This window comes from Narcine bancroftii, chromosome 13 (assembly GCF_036971445.1).
Source record: "Narcine bancroftii isolate sNarBan1 chromosome 13, sNarBan1.hap1, whole genome shotgun sequence".
In the NCBI taxonomy this organism is placed as follows: Eukaryota; Metazoa; Chordata; class Chondrichthyes; order Torpediniformes; family Narcinidae; genus Narcine; species Narcine bancroftii.
The window spans coordinates 26,673,307-26,688,485 of record NC_091481.1 but is presented as its reverse complement, the minus strand read 5'-3'; the positions used below and the strand labels follow the sequence as shown (position 1 = coordinate 26,688,485).

Below are 15,179 nucleotides of genomic sequence, written 5' to 3'. Positions count from 1 at the left end.
GGGGGTGGGTGGAGTTCAACTTATACAAGACCCATAAAGCACAGGGTTCATTTTTTTCAAGCTTGCTTAAGTCACCATTCAGGTCAAAACAAAAAGGAATTGTTTTTTGAACAGGTAGATTTATTAAGTGACTATTTAGATTTGTTACAGAGTTCTGTCTTGTGCATTGGCTTATGTGTTGTGTGGTTTTATGTTAAAAAGTGACACTTTGCCTTAGAGAACCAATGTGAAGGTGGACTACTGAGAGAGTGGGAGATGGACTGAGCATGTGCAGAAAATGATCTAAAAATTTCTGGACTTGGATGATAAAGTGGTGCTGTGGAGTGGAAGGAGGCCCAGAGCATGAGTCATGTTGGGATTTCAAAAAGGATGAACATTCCGAAGGCAGCCAGAAGGATCCGAACCAAGCCAGTGATTCCTCTCTCTACAAGCAACACAAGACAATTTCGAATTTTGTGCTCTCTCTCTCTCTTTCTCAAACATCTTTTGGCTTCAGTTTACCAAACAAACTGAATTTTGTTTATGATCTTTGCTTCAGTTGAGATCGAAGTTTTGTAAGTCTTGTGTGTTTTGAATTTGTTTTGTGTCTAAGTTTTTCTATGGGCTGGTTGGAAGTGTAACTTAGACTTTAATTACATATGTTATATTTAGGCTGGGGAATTTATTAGTTTTACACTGTTATAGAAATTTGCATAGTAACCAGTGGGCATTGTTATAAAAGGGGGGATTTTGAATGAAAGTTTGAAGGTGAATTTTTTGTTAACAAAGTAATTGTTCATCTTTACCCCTGTGTGATATGCCTTCTTTGTGGTAGATGGTTTGATCTTGTAACAGATAATATCATTCAATCACATTGAAAAATCATTTAAATCAAGAAACAAATAACATTAGATTTTCAAACTATGAACCTTAATAAGTAAAAAGTTCACCTGATTTGGCAAGAACTTGATTGACCTGATCACTGAGAAGTTGAGTTACTCTTGCCCTCAGTGATTCTATGGTCTCTTGCATTGCTTTTACTCTCATTCGCAGATTATTGTTTTCAGTGTAAAGCATGGAATTTTCATGGAACATATCATTAACACTCTCCACACCATCATCTCCAATTATTCTCTTGCCCTGAAAAAATATTTTTTTTTTTTAAAAAAAGCAAACTCATCTCAGATTTATCTGTCATGTTACACTCTAATCTGGTTTGGAAATTGATTCTCTTGTCCAGGCAATGACGTTTATTTTAATATACTGACATGTTCATCTCAAAAATATCACAATTACACATTGCTATCAAAACATTATTTGAATTATAAAAACAAACAGCCTCCAGTGTCTAAAATTCACATTGACCATTACTTTTTCCCTGTTACTTCTAGGTCAAATTTTAAAATTCAACTTGACACTTTCCTGCTCAAGCATAAATTCGATTGGATGATAAATACTCTCATAGCAACCAGAAAATTTATATTTAATTTTTTTTGTCCACTGAACTGATTATTATACACCTCTACTCAACTCTGCTTGACATCTCAAGGGCCATATTTCTCACTTTCCCCTGACAACACAAGATTAATTGGAAATTGTACAGGTCCTCAATGGATTCTAAACATCCACTTATTGACCCTATACGTACAAACTTGTGTCTTCTATTCCCCTTATCTGCATTACCCACAACAATTGGAGACTGGGTCGAGCCGAGCAGAGTTGGGAACACTGAGCAGATCACATTAAGTGAAGCAGGCTGCCAGTTGCTCTTCGCAGACCCACTCCCTCTGCTGACACAGCTGTTTCTGTGCTCATCTCCCACACACAGATCTTGTTCATTTCCATCTCAGAAATAGTTTGGGTTACAATCAATTTATTGAATGCAAGATATGAGAGAGACTGCAATTGCTGGAATCTGAAGCAAAAAAAAACTGTTGTGGAACTCAGTCTTGAGTGGTTCTAACCCAAAATGTCAACTATTCTTTTTCTCCCATTGTTGTTGCTCAACCCATCGAGTTCCTCCAGCAGATTGTTTCAAAAATGAAACCCTGTTGCTGCTTAGAGACCGCTTATGCTGCTTTACTGTCTAACATTTAAAGAAGTAGCTTTGGAGCATTATTAGCAATAGTCAGGAAAATTCACCAGTTTGGCACCAACATGCTAAGAGTGAGGATTGCGAGAACTTTATTTTGAAAGTCAGCCGAAATGATCTAAACTGCAGGAATATTTTGAGATCTGAAAATAAGATGATGCCACAATTTATGTCAGAAGTTTAAACTAAGCAGAATCATTGCACTATGTGGTACAAATCCCACATGATCACAAATAAATTATCCAACTCACCACACAAGTTCATCAGAAAATTCATATCCCTTCCAGTTTTCTCAAAATTTGCTTACCGTCTTGTACTCTGTCAGTTCCATCTGGAGGCGTGCTATTTCATTACGGAGTGCATTGATTTGCTGACTAGCTCTGTCCTGATTAACCATCACTTTATTTTTGATGTTTCGTGCACGATTTGCGTACTTCAGTGTGTTCAAAGTTTCCATGAAATCACGATCTGATGGACCAACGCAAGCGATCATAACTGTCTGGCTGCAAAAGTAAAATGAGTTTACTATAGATGTACATCTCAGTTAACACATGCAGAATTTTTGAAAACACAAGTTTAGATGCCCAGTTAAGAATAAAATCATGCAATAAGTTGAGCAATACCAATCCGTATACCAATCACATTACTAGCACTTTATCACGGTTATTGTGTTAAAAGATTAAAAACTTCCACTGACTAAATATCTACAATGGTTACATATTCTTTTACTTTCAACCGAATTGAGAGAACTTTGCAACACAGAATACCAGCAGGATCCAAGTGAGTTTACATCACATATTAGTCAGAGCTTACGCAAACCCCATCCAGCTAAATAATATGGGAAGAAAAGATGCAGGGAAATTATTTCCCCTCATGTCACTATTTGGCAGCATTTTTGTACATCATTTTTGCTAGTATTATCAGCACATTTTTATTTATCAAGCACTTTTATTTAGCTATTTCATGGAATGTACGTTTTCTATCTCAAGATAGTTCTCTTTAAAGTGTTGAGTATTCCTATTTTTTTCCTGAGTAAAATTATAATGCTAGGTTGGCGTTGGGAATAAAGAGATGATATCACTGACTGCAATACTGAAGACTCAGTCTACAATTTTGATTCCCCCCTCCCCCAAATATACAGTTGGAACAGAGGAATTTTTTTTTAAACTATACCATTAATTTAAAAGACACAATAGAGTTCTTGTAACATCCTCAAAGCAAGTGATGGTATTGGTATCTACGTCTCAATCATTTCAAAGAAAAAATCTAATCCATAGCGATTTCTATGATCCAGCTATCATGGACTTGGGAGAAAGGAGCCATTATTGATACCAAGGAATAATGGAAGAAAACACCCTTGTCCCTTTCTTACCATCAATGAACTCCTAACAGATGCAAATTAAAAAGATGAGGAATGCTAAGACTCACCACACCAAATGTGACCTCTCCTTCCCACTTGATAACTTGTCAACAGCTTTCGGTATGGATGGTCATCGGTTCTGATTAATTTACCTGCAAGGATGTCCCTAAAGCGGGGTTTCCCAAACTTTCTCCTCTACTCGCATCCCACTTTATGTAATTCCTATGCCATAGGTGCTGTGATTAATAAGGTGGTATGTGAGTAGAAAGAAAAAGGTTTGAAAACCACTGTCTTAATCGTACCTCATTGACTCGTTATGTGCACAGTTTCATAACTCCAAAGGAAATGGACCAATGACCATTTTTCTCAAGCAAACTATTTCAGTAACAATTCAGTCTGCAGCCGTGGTTCTCAACCTCTCCCCACCACCCCAGCCCCTTCACTCATTATAGCACCTTAAGTTATTTGACACCAAAATGGAACCTATTCTAAAACCTTGTAAATCAGGGAATCCATTGGGCCAAAACTGACATTAGTTGACAGACCACTAAATGCTTTGCATTAATCCATTTTGTTTGTCATCACAAATAAAGCAAATATAACGCACTGCTTGGGTTCAGGGACTCCAGAATCCTCATTTCCCTGAGATACTGCTTACAGCAATCACCTTTTATTCATTCTTTTCTCTTGGGTTGCACCATTTCTGTGCATCTTGAGTCACTGTATTCCACTCTGCTCCAATACCATTCAAAATATGATCATTTATAATTTTAAAAGTGCTCTGAATATCCAGTTTGAAAAAGCACACGTTTCAGAATTTCATCTGCCTTCCAATTTTCCAGCAATATATAAATACTTCTTCTTGGCTTAAGATAATCCTAATATTCAGGTTTTACTTGACTGAAAATTTTAAAAATTTGACTGGCTTTTGCAAAACAGTTAACTGAACATTAATCTTCTCAGATGAGCATGAGCAGCATGTACCATTAAATTGTATTTTTTTTACCCTTGTACCACACCACACTAAATGGCTTATTCTTCATAGGAGAAAACAATATAGAAATCCAGCCTAAACCTCTTGAAAGCACAAGATTGAATGTCTTTTCTTTCCCCAAAACTTCCTTTTCTTGGAAAAAAAAAGTGATGCTGTTATTTTCTGAAATATGTCAATTTCTTAAAGGTTCATCGTGGTCTTTTGTGCAGTGGGAACCAACAGGATGCCCTATGGTCTCCAAAAATGTTTCACCAAAGAAAAGCAATACCTATCCTCTGGACAAATTTCACAGCTTATAATGTGCAATTGAGTATGCATTAACATGAGTGGATTTTTTTTAAAGAATATGAGGTCTTGAGAATAGCCCAGGAAACAAAAGTTAATTCCAATGATGTTTGGTTTATAAGCTCAAGCATATGGAAAAAAGTTGTGGGAGTGATTAAAGTTGATAGGAGCAAGAATCCCACTTTCAAAACTAATTTTCCTTCAATTTCAGCAATGTAAAAACACAACCTTTCCATTCCCCACCACACTCACCTCCTCCCCCCCCCCCCCACCCACCCCCGCCACCCCATCATAAAAGATACAGCCAAGAGAGGCACAAACAAAAAGATCACCTTATAAAAACTTCCAATATGATCTAATCAATCTACTGTAAATACCTACCTATTACCCCCCAAAGAATCTTGAAGCAATCGGGTTAATTTTGAGTCTCTATAAGGCACATGAGTTACTCGTTTACTTTTATCGCCAAGTGCACTAATGACATTTCCAAGGGCCAGCTGGAAAGCAATTTTTACAGGAAAATCATTAATGCTTTTTACAAAATTATCCATTGGTTCATTTTTAATCCAAGAATTATTTTGGTTTGCTGTGAACATTTTCAAAAGTAATTGTATGACTGGCAATCGAAATAAGCATACTTTTGGTATACAAAACCACATTGTCAGGTCTATTACTGTAAGCTTAACTAAATTGAGCATACAAGTACTGAAACCTGCCAAATTTCAGTGAACACAAGGATTCTCTAACCACAAAAATAGCACAAACACCAAGACAATAGATCATAATTTCCAGCTGCATTTTAGAAATATGAACACTACCAAAATGAAAACCACAATGCAATATTCACAACCATTTCCTGTTGGTGTCATCCCAAACAGAAGTATTTAGCCAACTTCCTTCTGTCCAATTAAGCCCACAGAAAATATTTTACACTCTTAGAAAAGGTGGAAAAAATACCCAGTTCCACAGCCAATAACATTAAAGAAAGTTTAACTTTAAGTAATCCTTAGTGCCAAATAGTAGCTTGCTCACAAATCTATTGCTTATTATAATTTAAAGATTTTGCTTGACGTGCTCTTGCCTCAAGGTCTCACCTGTCTACATTTGTTTTAAATCTTGAATACTGTGCACATTTAATTGATCACCATTTCATTTACATTTAATTAGAATCAGAATTTATTGTCATGAACAAATCATGAAATTCGATGTTTTGTGGCAGCGTCATAGTGTGAAATTCATATTATAACCATCTTACAACATTACTATTAAAAAAATTAAATAGTAGTGCACGAAAAGTAAGGCAGAGTCTTTGGTTCATTGATTATTCAGGCATCTGATGGCAGCGGGGAAGAAGTTATCCTTGTGCTGCTGAGTGCTTGTCTTTAGGATCTTGTACCTTTTTCCCCAATGGTAGCAGAGTGAAGAGAGCATGGCCTAGGTGGTGGGGGTCATGACAATACAGGCTGCTTTTATAAGACACCTGCTCATGTAAATTTCCTCGATGGAGTGAAGTCTGGTGCCTGTGATGCCACAGGCCAAGTTAACAACCCTCTGGAGTTTATTCTTGTCCTGAGACTTAGTGCCTTCATGCAACAGCCAGTATGCTCTCTACGGTACATCTGTAGAAATTTACAAGTCTTCAGTGACATACTGAATCTCCTCAGACCCCTCACAAAGTATAGCTGCTGGCAAGCCTTCCTTGTCATCACTAGCTTACTAATTCTGGATGGCAGGCAATTTTTTCAAGCTCCGCTTATGGATCTGTATATAGATCACCCAGCAGGTAACTTGTAGTTGATTCAATATTATACCCATAATCTCTGTACTCCTGTTTACAAAATGTTCCTTGGGTCTCCACTCTCCTTGCTAATTTCATTTTTTAATCAAAAGGTTTATCCCCATTTCCTTGGATGTTGACCTTCCAAGACTTTGTTACCTTTCAGCTCTGGATAGGCTCAGCTCATTCTTCTTGCCTGCTCATTCGCAACCATTCCAGTCATTCTCCTTTGCACAGACAACTATTCAGACTTAATCCATTCTGATTAATAATTATTCCCTGATCCAATCCTCTTCACTCCTCATTTTGCTTCATTTCCTTCTGGTAGAACAACCCATCCTACAATATTTCTTAAATGACATTGTTAAATTGGATGGCACAGTTAGCATAGCGCCAAGTACAACATTGTTTCAGTGCCAGCGACTGGAGTTCAAAACTGGCGCTATCTGTAAGGAGTTTGTATATTCTCCCTGTGTCGGTGTGGGTTTCCTCTCATCATTCAAAATATACCAGGGTTGGAAGTCAATTGGGTAGCATGAGCTCGTGGGCCAAAAGGTGAATATCTAAAAAAAAGTTTATAAATTAAAATAATTTATGGGGAAAAAAAAATGATTTTAGATGGTCTTCTGATGTTGCATTTCACATTAAAAATACATCCTGTACCATGAGAACTAAATTTTACCAGAAATAAGTGTACAGGCCAACAGAGGGCACAGTTCTTCAGAAAATTAGAATTTTAAGCAATTTGAAATTCAGATGAACAGGATGCAAACCAACCATTTTCCACATAATAAAGCAGTAAGTGACATACAGAAAATTAGAAAATTTAACCTTCACAAACCACATCAATTCCTGCCTCAAAGGATCACAAAATATTTGCTTTCAACATCCTTCCTAAGCAATAATTCCAATCATTTTACTCACATTCCAGATCATTTCAATAATTTGTAGCGACTTGTATTCAGTCCTCAACACAATGCTAAAAGTGAACTTACTTAGTAAAAGTGGCTTCTGTTTGGAGCAATAGAAAACAAATGGTGCATTCATTCCTTATTAACAAATATGGAAATTGTTTGCTACAAATCTATTCGGTTTGAGTATTTAGTACCAATGAGACCTTTCAACACAGATTTATACTATTTACCATTGAGAATTAATATTCTTCTTTTTAATGCTACAGTATCTTAAACCTTTTCAGGGTTTTCTCTCTTCAGTCCCTGGCAGAAGCTTGCTGGTCTACACAGAAGCTGCCATCAGACAGCCAAATGCAGAGCATAGTATACCATTTCAGAATACATCATCAGGACATGATACTGGAGATGAGTCTCCACAATAAATGTTTACCATGATCTGCTCAGAAATCGGGACCAGCCTCAAGGTATGCTAATGTTGATCTTGTGTAGGGTTCTCAAGTGATGGACCAAAGCATGCATTCGGTTTACACATCCAAAGTAGTCTGCCAACTCTGGCTCTCTCAACCATTACCACGACACAACTTTTGACAATAAATCTCAACTTTGATTATGCATTCACTAAGGTTGACACAACAGAGCTCAAATCAGAATGATTTTGTCAGTTCAACTGAGACAATTTGCTCCCTCATGTGCTGTATCTTCTACTTATAGAATCACAGAAACAGGCAGACTCTGATATCCATCTCTGCTAATTTCATTTGCCTGCCTTGAGCCCTTACCCCTCCTATCTGAGTATTTTCCTCCACCACCATCTCTGGCAGTTCATTCCAAATAACTGCCACCATGTGAAAAATCTCCAATAAAAATCTCTCCTCTTACCTGAAACCTGTGCCTTCTAGTTTTAGACTCCCACTGAACTGGTAAAACTTGACTGCTTGTTTATCCTATCCATGCTCCTCATATTTTATAAACCTCAGTAGGATAACCCCTCAGCATAAAACCAGCCAATCCCATTTCTCCTCACAAATGCAATTCTCCATTTCAGCCACATCATGGTGATTCTCTTTTGCCCTTGCTCTATTCTTTCCACATCCTTCCTGAATGTGGCATCTAAAAGAGTACAAATTACTCTAAATGTGTACCAACTCGTGCTTTGTAATGCTGAAACATAAAATCCCAAATTATTGTACTCAATGCCTGATCTATGAAGGCAAACATAACAAATAGCTTCATTATCCTATTCAGCTGTGTCTCCACTTTCAGCAAGGCATGGACTTGAACTCTAATGCCCCTCAGTACAACAGCTCTCCTCTCATCTCAATTCGATTTCTGAGTTTTTGTCTGGTTTATTTCTAGCTCACATGAGAGGACTTCATTTTAAATTACCTTCAGTTTAAGAAGGGGCATTCAGTTTGTAGGACATAGTTTGCATAATCCAGTACCAGTCTCTCTTGTTCTCTCACCTTGTGGACTGTGCACCGTTCTGGTTTCCGAACTTCAGATAGAATATACTGGCTTTGGAGTCTACGCAGAGGAAGCTCACCAGTTAAGACCAGCAATTAAGGGGTTATTGAACGAGGAGAGACTGAATAGCCTGGAGCAAAACTCATTGGAGTTCAGAAGGAGGGGGGACATTTTATGGAAATATTAAATTATGAAATCAATAGACAAGATAGAAGCAGAAAGTCCCCCCCACCCCCAACCCCCAACCCCCCTCCCCCATTGGCAGTTAGTCTAGAGGTCAGGGACATAGCCTCAAGATATGGGTGAAATGAATAACAGATATAAGGAGGAACTGCTTCTTTTAGAGATGAGCAAATCTGTGGAATTCTCTGTCAAAAAAAGCAGTAAAGGCAACCCTTGATTTTTGAAGAATAGGGGAAATAAGGGTTACAGGATTCGAAAGGTTCCCCATAACCCCAATTGTTAAATGGCAAAGCAGGCTCGAAAGGCCAGATGGTCTGCTCCTACTCCTATTTCTTCTGTTCTTATTATCCAGATGATGTTTTATTATTGTTGTTTAACTATTGTATAAGATATGTACAAATTGTGCACAAGGAAATATAGTCATTCAAGCTTGCAACAAAATTCTCCATACTGTGACTAAATCTAACTACTATTTATGACAGCACAATTCAACATGTACTTACTAGACCACAATTAATTGAAATTCCTTCTTTTGCTCGCTCTCCAGTTGCTCCTGTACGCTTCAGTCTCTCTGACCCTGCGAGGTCAACAAAATGGAACTTGGCCGTGAGGGTTTCAAATTCATTCATTTCTCTAGATTCACTAATTACTCTGTTATCCAGTATTTCATCCTGAATTAAAATAACAGCAATTTTATACAAGTATTAAATGTGTCAATTTATTTGAAAATTATGTGGAAATGTCACAGAATTAGAAGTTTAAAGTGAACAGTCGAAGTTGCCCTGAATTCAGTATTTTAAGTTTACAGGTATGAACCGGATTGTATATTTTCAACAAGCTCGTTTGGAGTACATTTGAGTCACAAAATTAATAACCCTTCCATTCAACAAACCCAAATTAATAGTACGTGAGAGAGTGCGAGAGTTTTTTTTAAATCAAGAAACAAGGAACTTCCATTTGAAAATTATAATTTTCTTAAGATCTTTGGCTCAATCTTACATCATTAAACAAATATTTTAAATAGCTCTGTGCAGATTCTATTTTAATTGCTCCCAATTATTTCATAAAAGGGGAAAGTATTTTTTGTCATGTTAGGCATATTATGGCCTTCATGACTCCATTCTTCACAAGGCTCTGACTTGTTTTGCACAGTTTTTTAAAAATTCTTTTATTTTATCTTTCTCTAATTGCCCTAATTAATCTATAAACCAGAGATCTGCATAAATAGAACCAGCCTGGTAATCCACAACTCATCCATCAGAAGTATTCTATTTGATCTGTTCATCCCTTCCCCCACTTCAAGACTAACGTGCTACCTTGCTTTTGCAACTCTAGATCCTTTCATACAGTCAAAAAGACTGACTGTAAAGGCGGAGATTCTCGTCGTCTGCCTGAGACACAGGAGTGGTATTTTTAAAATGCCAACAATTCAGCACATATGAATAACGTCGACTCAGTGGGTGGTACTACGGCACCAGTCACCCAGCCTCCATCAGCTCCGGAGGACGCTATGAGGTGCCGTTCAACATGAATGCAATGCAAGAGCAGCCTTTCAGGGCTGCTCCATGAAAAGTAATTTTATATTTTTCCCTCCACATGAAAGGCCTACTGACTAAGGCTCTTTGGCTTGACATGTAAATGCCATTTCTCTTTCCACAGATTTTTGTCATTTCAGATATACAACATCCATGGGATATTTTTGTTTTTTCAAATATCTTTCCTATCTGCCTTCAAGAAACAAAAATAATTCTATATTTTCCCAATCTATGAATATGCAATTCTCATAAAAACATTTATGTAATTAAGTTCCAAACACCCATTTTAATTTAAAAACTGAATTTGTTGTAGCATTTCCATGTTCAAAGGTAGACAAGGTAAAATAGTGAATTTAATTTAGTCTACACCAAAAACTTGAAAAATACAATTTTCAAAAAACCTCAAATCCAATCTTCCAAGAAACAAGTAAAATAAAGTCTGAGGTGCTGGAGTTGAGTACGATACACAAAAGTGCTGGAGAAAATCAGTAGGTCACTCAGCATCCAATGGAAGTAAAGGATAAGCAGAGTGTTAGGCCTTGATCCTTCAGCAGGTTGCAAAACTTCAAACTGTGACATTAAAGTGAAGCCAAATTTGGAGGAACAATAAATCTGATCTGAAACAGCAACATATTACTACTTAATAATATTAACAACATAAATACCAAATTTTGGAACCTTACATTATCAAATTTGGTGCAGAAACGCATCTGACAGATATGTATCGTAAAAATAGCATGAGAGCGAGAACTCTGAACATTCATCTGTGTGCTGCCAGTTGTACGAGACAGAGCTCCCAGTTTAAGACACTGCAACATCTGCAAAATAAACAAGATAGCTGACCAACCTGTAAACGATGTATTCAGTTTTTCTCATAATGGTTGCTTTATGAAAGCAATAATTGATTTATATTTGTAATTAAGAAATATTACTGACTTTCATGACAGCTCTTTCTAGTTCACTCAACAATGACAACCTAATTAATGAATAAAAATTGGAGACAGAGTTAGCACTGATTTAACAATAACTTGAAATAGCCATTGCTTGCAAGGAATTTATATATTGAAAGCTCACCAAAGAGATGATTTTGAATCATTTGTTAATGTTACTTTTTTTTTAATGAATAAACCTACATCTTTTGTGAGCAAAATACATCTTTTGTGAGCAAAATACATCTTTTGTGAACAAAATACTGGGCAAACAAATATGTTTGAGAAATTCAACAAGTCAAGGAGCATCCATGCGTTGAAATAGTCAGTCAACATTTAGGGCTCATTCCTTTATTGAGATTGAAGTGGAAAGAGGGATAGAAGCTAGGGAGAGTCAAAGATGTGATAGGATATTAGTCAGAAGATAGGAGAGATAGAAAAGGGAGGAGAAAAGGAAGAACAGTTTAGCCAAACCCAAATTTTTGTAGCACTTTAAACAAAAAGACCCACTCCAATCTATCAAATGCTTTTTCTCCATCTAGGGCCACTACAACACTCAAATCTTTCCTTTTATTGTGCTGTGGGTATGATAATAATTAACCTAGCCACATTGTTTCATTTTCATAAATCCTGACTGATTCATGTTTATTAATTTAGGAAATAATTTAGTAATTCTAAATTATTTTAGCCAATATTTTACCATCTGCATTTAATAGTGGGATAGGTCTATACAAAGAAAGTTTTCAAGGATCTCTTTTTATTGGTATCACAATAATTGCTGCTGTTGAAAATTAATCTGGAAGAGTACGACTCATTGATGTTTGATGTAACATTTCCATAAAAATAGGAATCAATATGTCTTTAAATACCTTAAAAAATTCAGATGGTAAACCCTTTTCACCCAGGTATTTATTACTTTGTAATGAACTTATTGTCCCTTTTACCTCTAATTAGGTAAAATGTACACTCAATTCTGTTTGTTCTTCCATATTTAATCTAGGTAAACTTATCTTCGATAAATAGGTATCTATTTTATTTCATCTTTTAAAGACTCTGATCTATATAGTTTAGAATAAAAGTTTCATTTATTTCTCGAGGTTCATTACTGATCACATTCAAATCATTTTTAACTGTTAAGCGTTCTTGAAGCCAGTTCATATTTCAATTGCCAAGCAAATACTTTATGTGCTCATTCACCTAATTTATAGTATCTCTTTAGTTCTTTTTTTTAATTTAAATTCCATACATGTAATAATACAAGTACAACATATATCAATCATATACCACATAACTAAAATACATGCTTTTTAAAAAAATAAACCTACCCATCGCCCTCCCACACCATCGCCCCAAATAATAATCCCAGAAAAGAAAGTAATAACTGAAAGATAGAAAATTAAAGAAAGGTTAGAATTAAAGATAAGAACCTTGTTATTAAAATTCCCATCGTTTTAATGAAATTATACCTTGACAAACCATATATCAATTAACTCCAAGGAGCTGATAAGGTTCTCAGAGGTCTTGGTGATGCCTTTTATAAATTAATACCTACAATTTGTAAATATGGGCACCAAATCTTCAAGAAGGAACCATATTTATTCCTTAAATTATATGTAATTTTCTCGAGAGATGTACAACTAAAATTTCAGCATGCTATCTATCCAATCCCAAATATGTATCTGATTTCCATGTTACTGCTATACATTTTCTTGCAACTGCTAATGCAATTTTCACAAATTGTTTTTGAAACAAATTAAATTTCATTTTTGGTCTTATTCCTGATACATTACCTAATAAAAAGAACATAGGATCTTGAGGGAATTTAACTCTTGTAACCAGTTCTAAAAATACTCCCAATTCCATCCAAAACCGTTTTAATTTAGAACATGACCAAATGAGTGTGTAAAAGTACCTATCTACTGATCACACCTAAAAATATTTATCTGATAAATCTGATTGCAGCCTATGTAATTTCTGTGGGGTAAGATACAGATTATTAAAAGATTATATTGTACTAATCTATATAACATTTATTGTATTTGTCATACTATCATATCGTTCTGACCATTTTTTCTCCCTAATATTAATATTTAAATCCATTTCCCATCTCTGCCTAGATCTATGAATTCCTTATTTTCATATTTCTTTTTACAATAAATCATACATAGCTGAAATGAATTTTTTTTAAAAAACGGATTACTAATTAAAATTTCTATTTCACTCCTTTCATGCAATAACATTATTGGACCTCATTTATAACATAAAAACACCTTAATTTGATAATGAAATATTGTATTTTTTAATTCATAAAATATCATTAAATTTCCCTCTTGAAAACAGTCCATTATTTTCTTAATTCTTTTGGTAGACCAAACATCAAACAACTGATTATTCATTGTAAGTCTATTTTAAGTCTATTATGTCTATTTTATGTCAATGGCAATCCTTCTTAATTTTTGAAGTATAACTTATAACATGGCCACATGTTCCATAATATTAATGTATTCATAACTGAATTAGAATTAATCTCAAAGAAAATCTTACGTCTTCTAATAAATTCACAAAAATCCTTCCTTTTTAAATAAAGTAGTGTTAAATCTCCACCTATAAACTGATTCTTCTCTACCATTGTTATTGCCATCAATAGAGGAGAATGATGATAAAATTCTTGCTTTATATTTGGCTTACTGAATTTTGCTTTGAAGCTGTGTTGATACCAAAAATAAATCAATCCTAGAGCAAGAAGTGTACCAACTTGAATAAAATGAATAATCTCTTTCTCTCGATTGGAATCTTCTCCAACCATCTATTAAATTTAAGTCTTTCATCAATGATAATGTTGCTTTAGCCCTCTATAACTCTGATAGACCTATCTAAATTGGATCTAAACAAAAATTGAAGTCTACACTAATTAATATATTCTCATATATATTTGCCAAATTCAAAAAGGTTTCCAATGTAAACCATTTTGTCATCCACAGTAGTTGCATATATTTTCATAAGTCTCCAATATTCTGAAAATGAAACTGAATAATATCTTCTTGCTGGGTCTGAAATTACATTTTGAATTTTAATTGGAAGTTTCTTATCAATCAAAATAGCAGCACCTCCAGCTTTTGAATTAAATGAAGAAGCTACAACTTGTCCTACCCAATCTCGTTTCAACTTCTGATCTTTTTTAATTAAATGAGTCTCCTGTAAGAAAGCTATGTCTACTTTCATTTTTTTTAAAAATGCATTAATACCATTTTCCTCTTGACAGTTCTGTTAAACCCATTAATCTTTCTTTGGCTTGGCTTCGCGGACGAAGATTTATGGAGGGGGTAAAAAGTCCACGTCAGCTGCAGGCTCGTTTGTGGCTGACCAGTCCGATGCGGGACAGGCAGACACGATTGCAGCGGTTGCAAGGGAAAATTGGTTGGTTGGGGTTGGGTGTTGGGTTTTTCCTCCTTTGCCTTTTGTCAGTGAGGTGGGCTCTGCGGTCTTCTTCAAAGGAGGCTGCTGCCCGCCAAACTGTGAGGCGCCAAGATGCACGGTTTGAGGCGTTATCAGCCCACTGGCGGTGGTCAATGTGGCAGGCACCAAGAGATTTCTTTAGGCAGTCCTTGTACCTTTTCTTTGGTGCACCTCTGTCACGGTGGCCAGTGGAGAGCTCGCCATATAATAC

At 35.8% G+C, this 15,179-nt stretch overlaps 1 protein-coding gene across 4 annotated transcripts in view; it reads right to left on the bottom strand.

The window, feature by feature from the left end:
- LOC138748603 (kinesin-like protein KIF21A) overlaps positions 1-15,179 on the bottom strand; it is a 114,418-nt gene that overhangs the window by 62,714 nt on the left and 36,525 nt on the right. For all 4 annotated transcript variants that reach the window (XM_069909076.1, XM_069909073.1, XM_069909075.1 and 1 more), the window contains exons 5-9: positions 11,267-11,401; positions 9,552-9,719; positions 5,092-5,207; positions 2,379-2,574; positions 930-1,119 (exon numbers count right to left, since the gene is read on the bottom strand). In XM_069909076.1, coding sequence (XP_069765177.1) covers positions 930-1,119; positions 2,379-2,574; positions 5,092-5,207; positions 9,552-9,719; positions 11,267-11,401 — 805 coding nt within the window. The remainder of the gene's footprint in view (positions 1-929; positions 1,120-2,378; positions 2,575-5,091; positions 5,208-9,551; positions 9,720-11,266; positions 11,402-15,179) is intronic.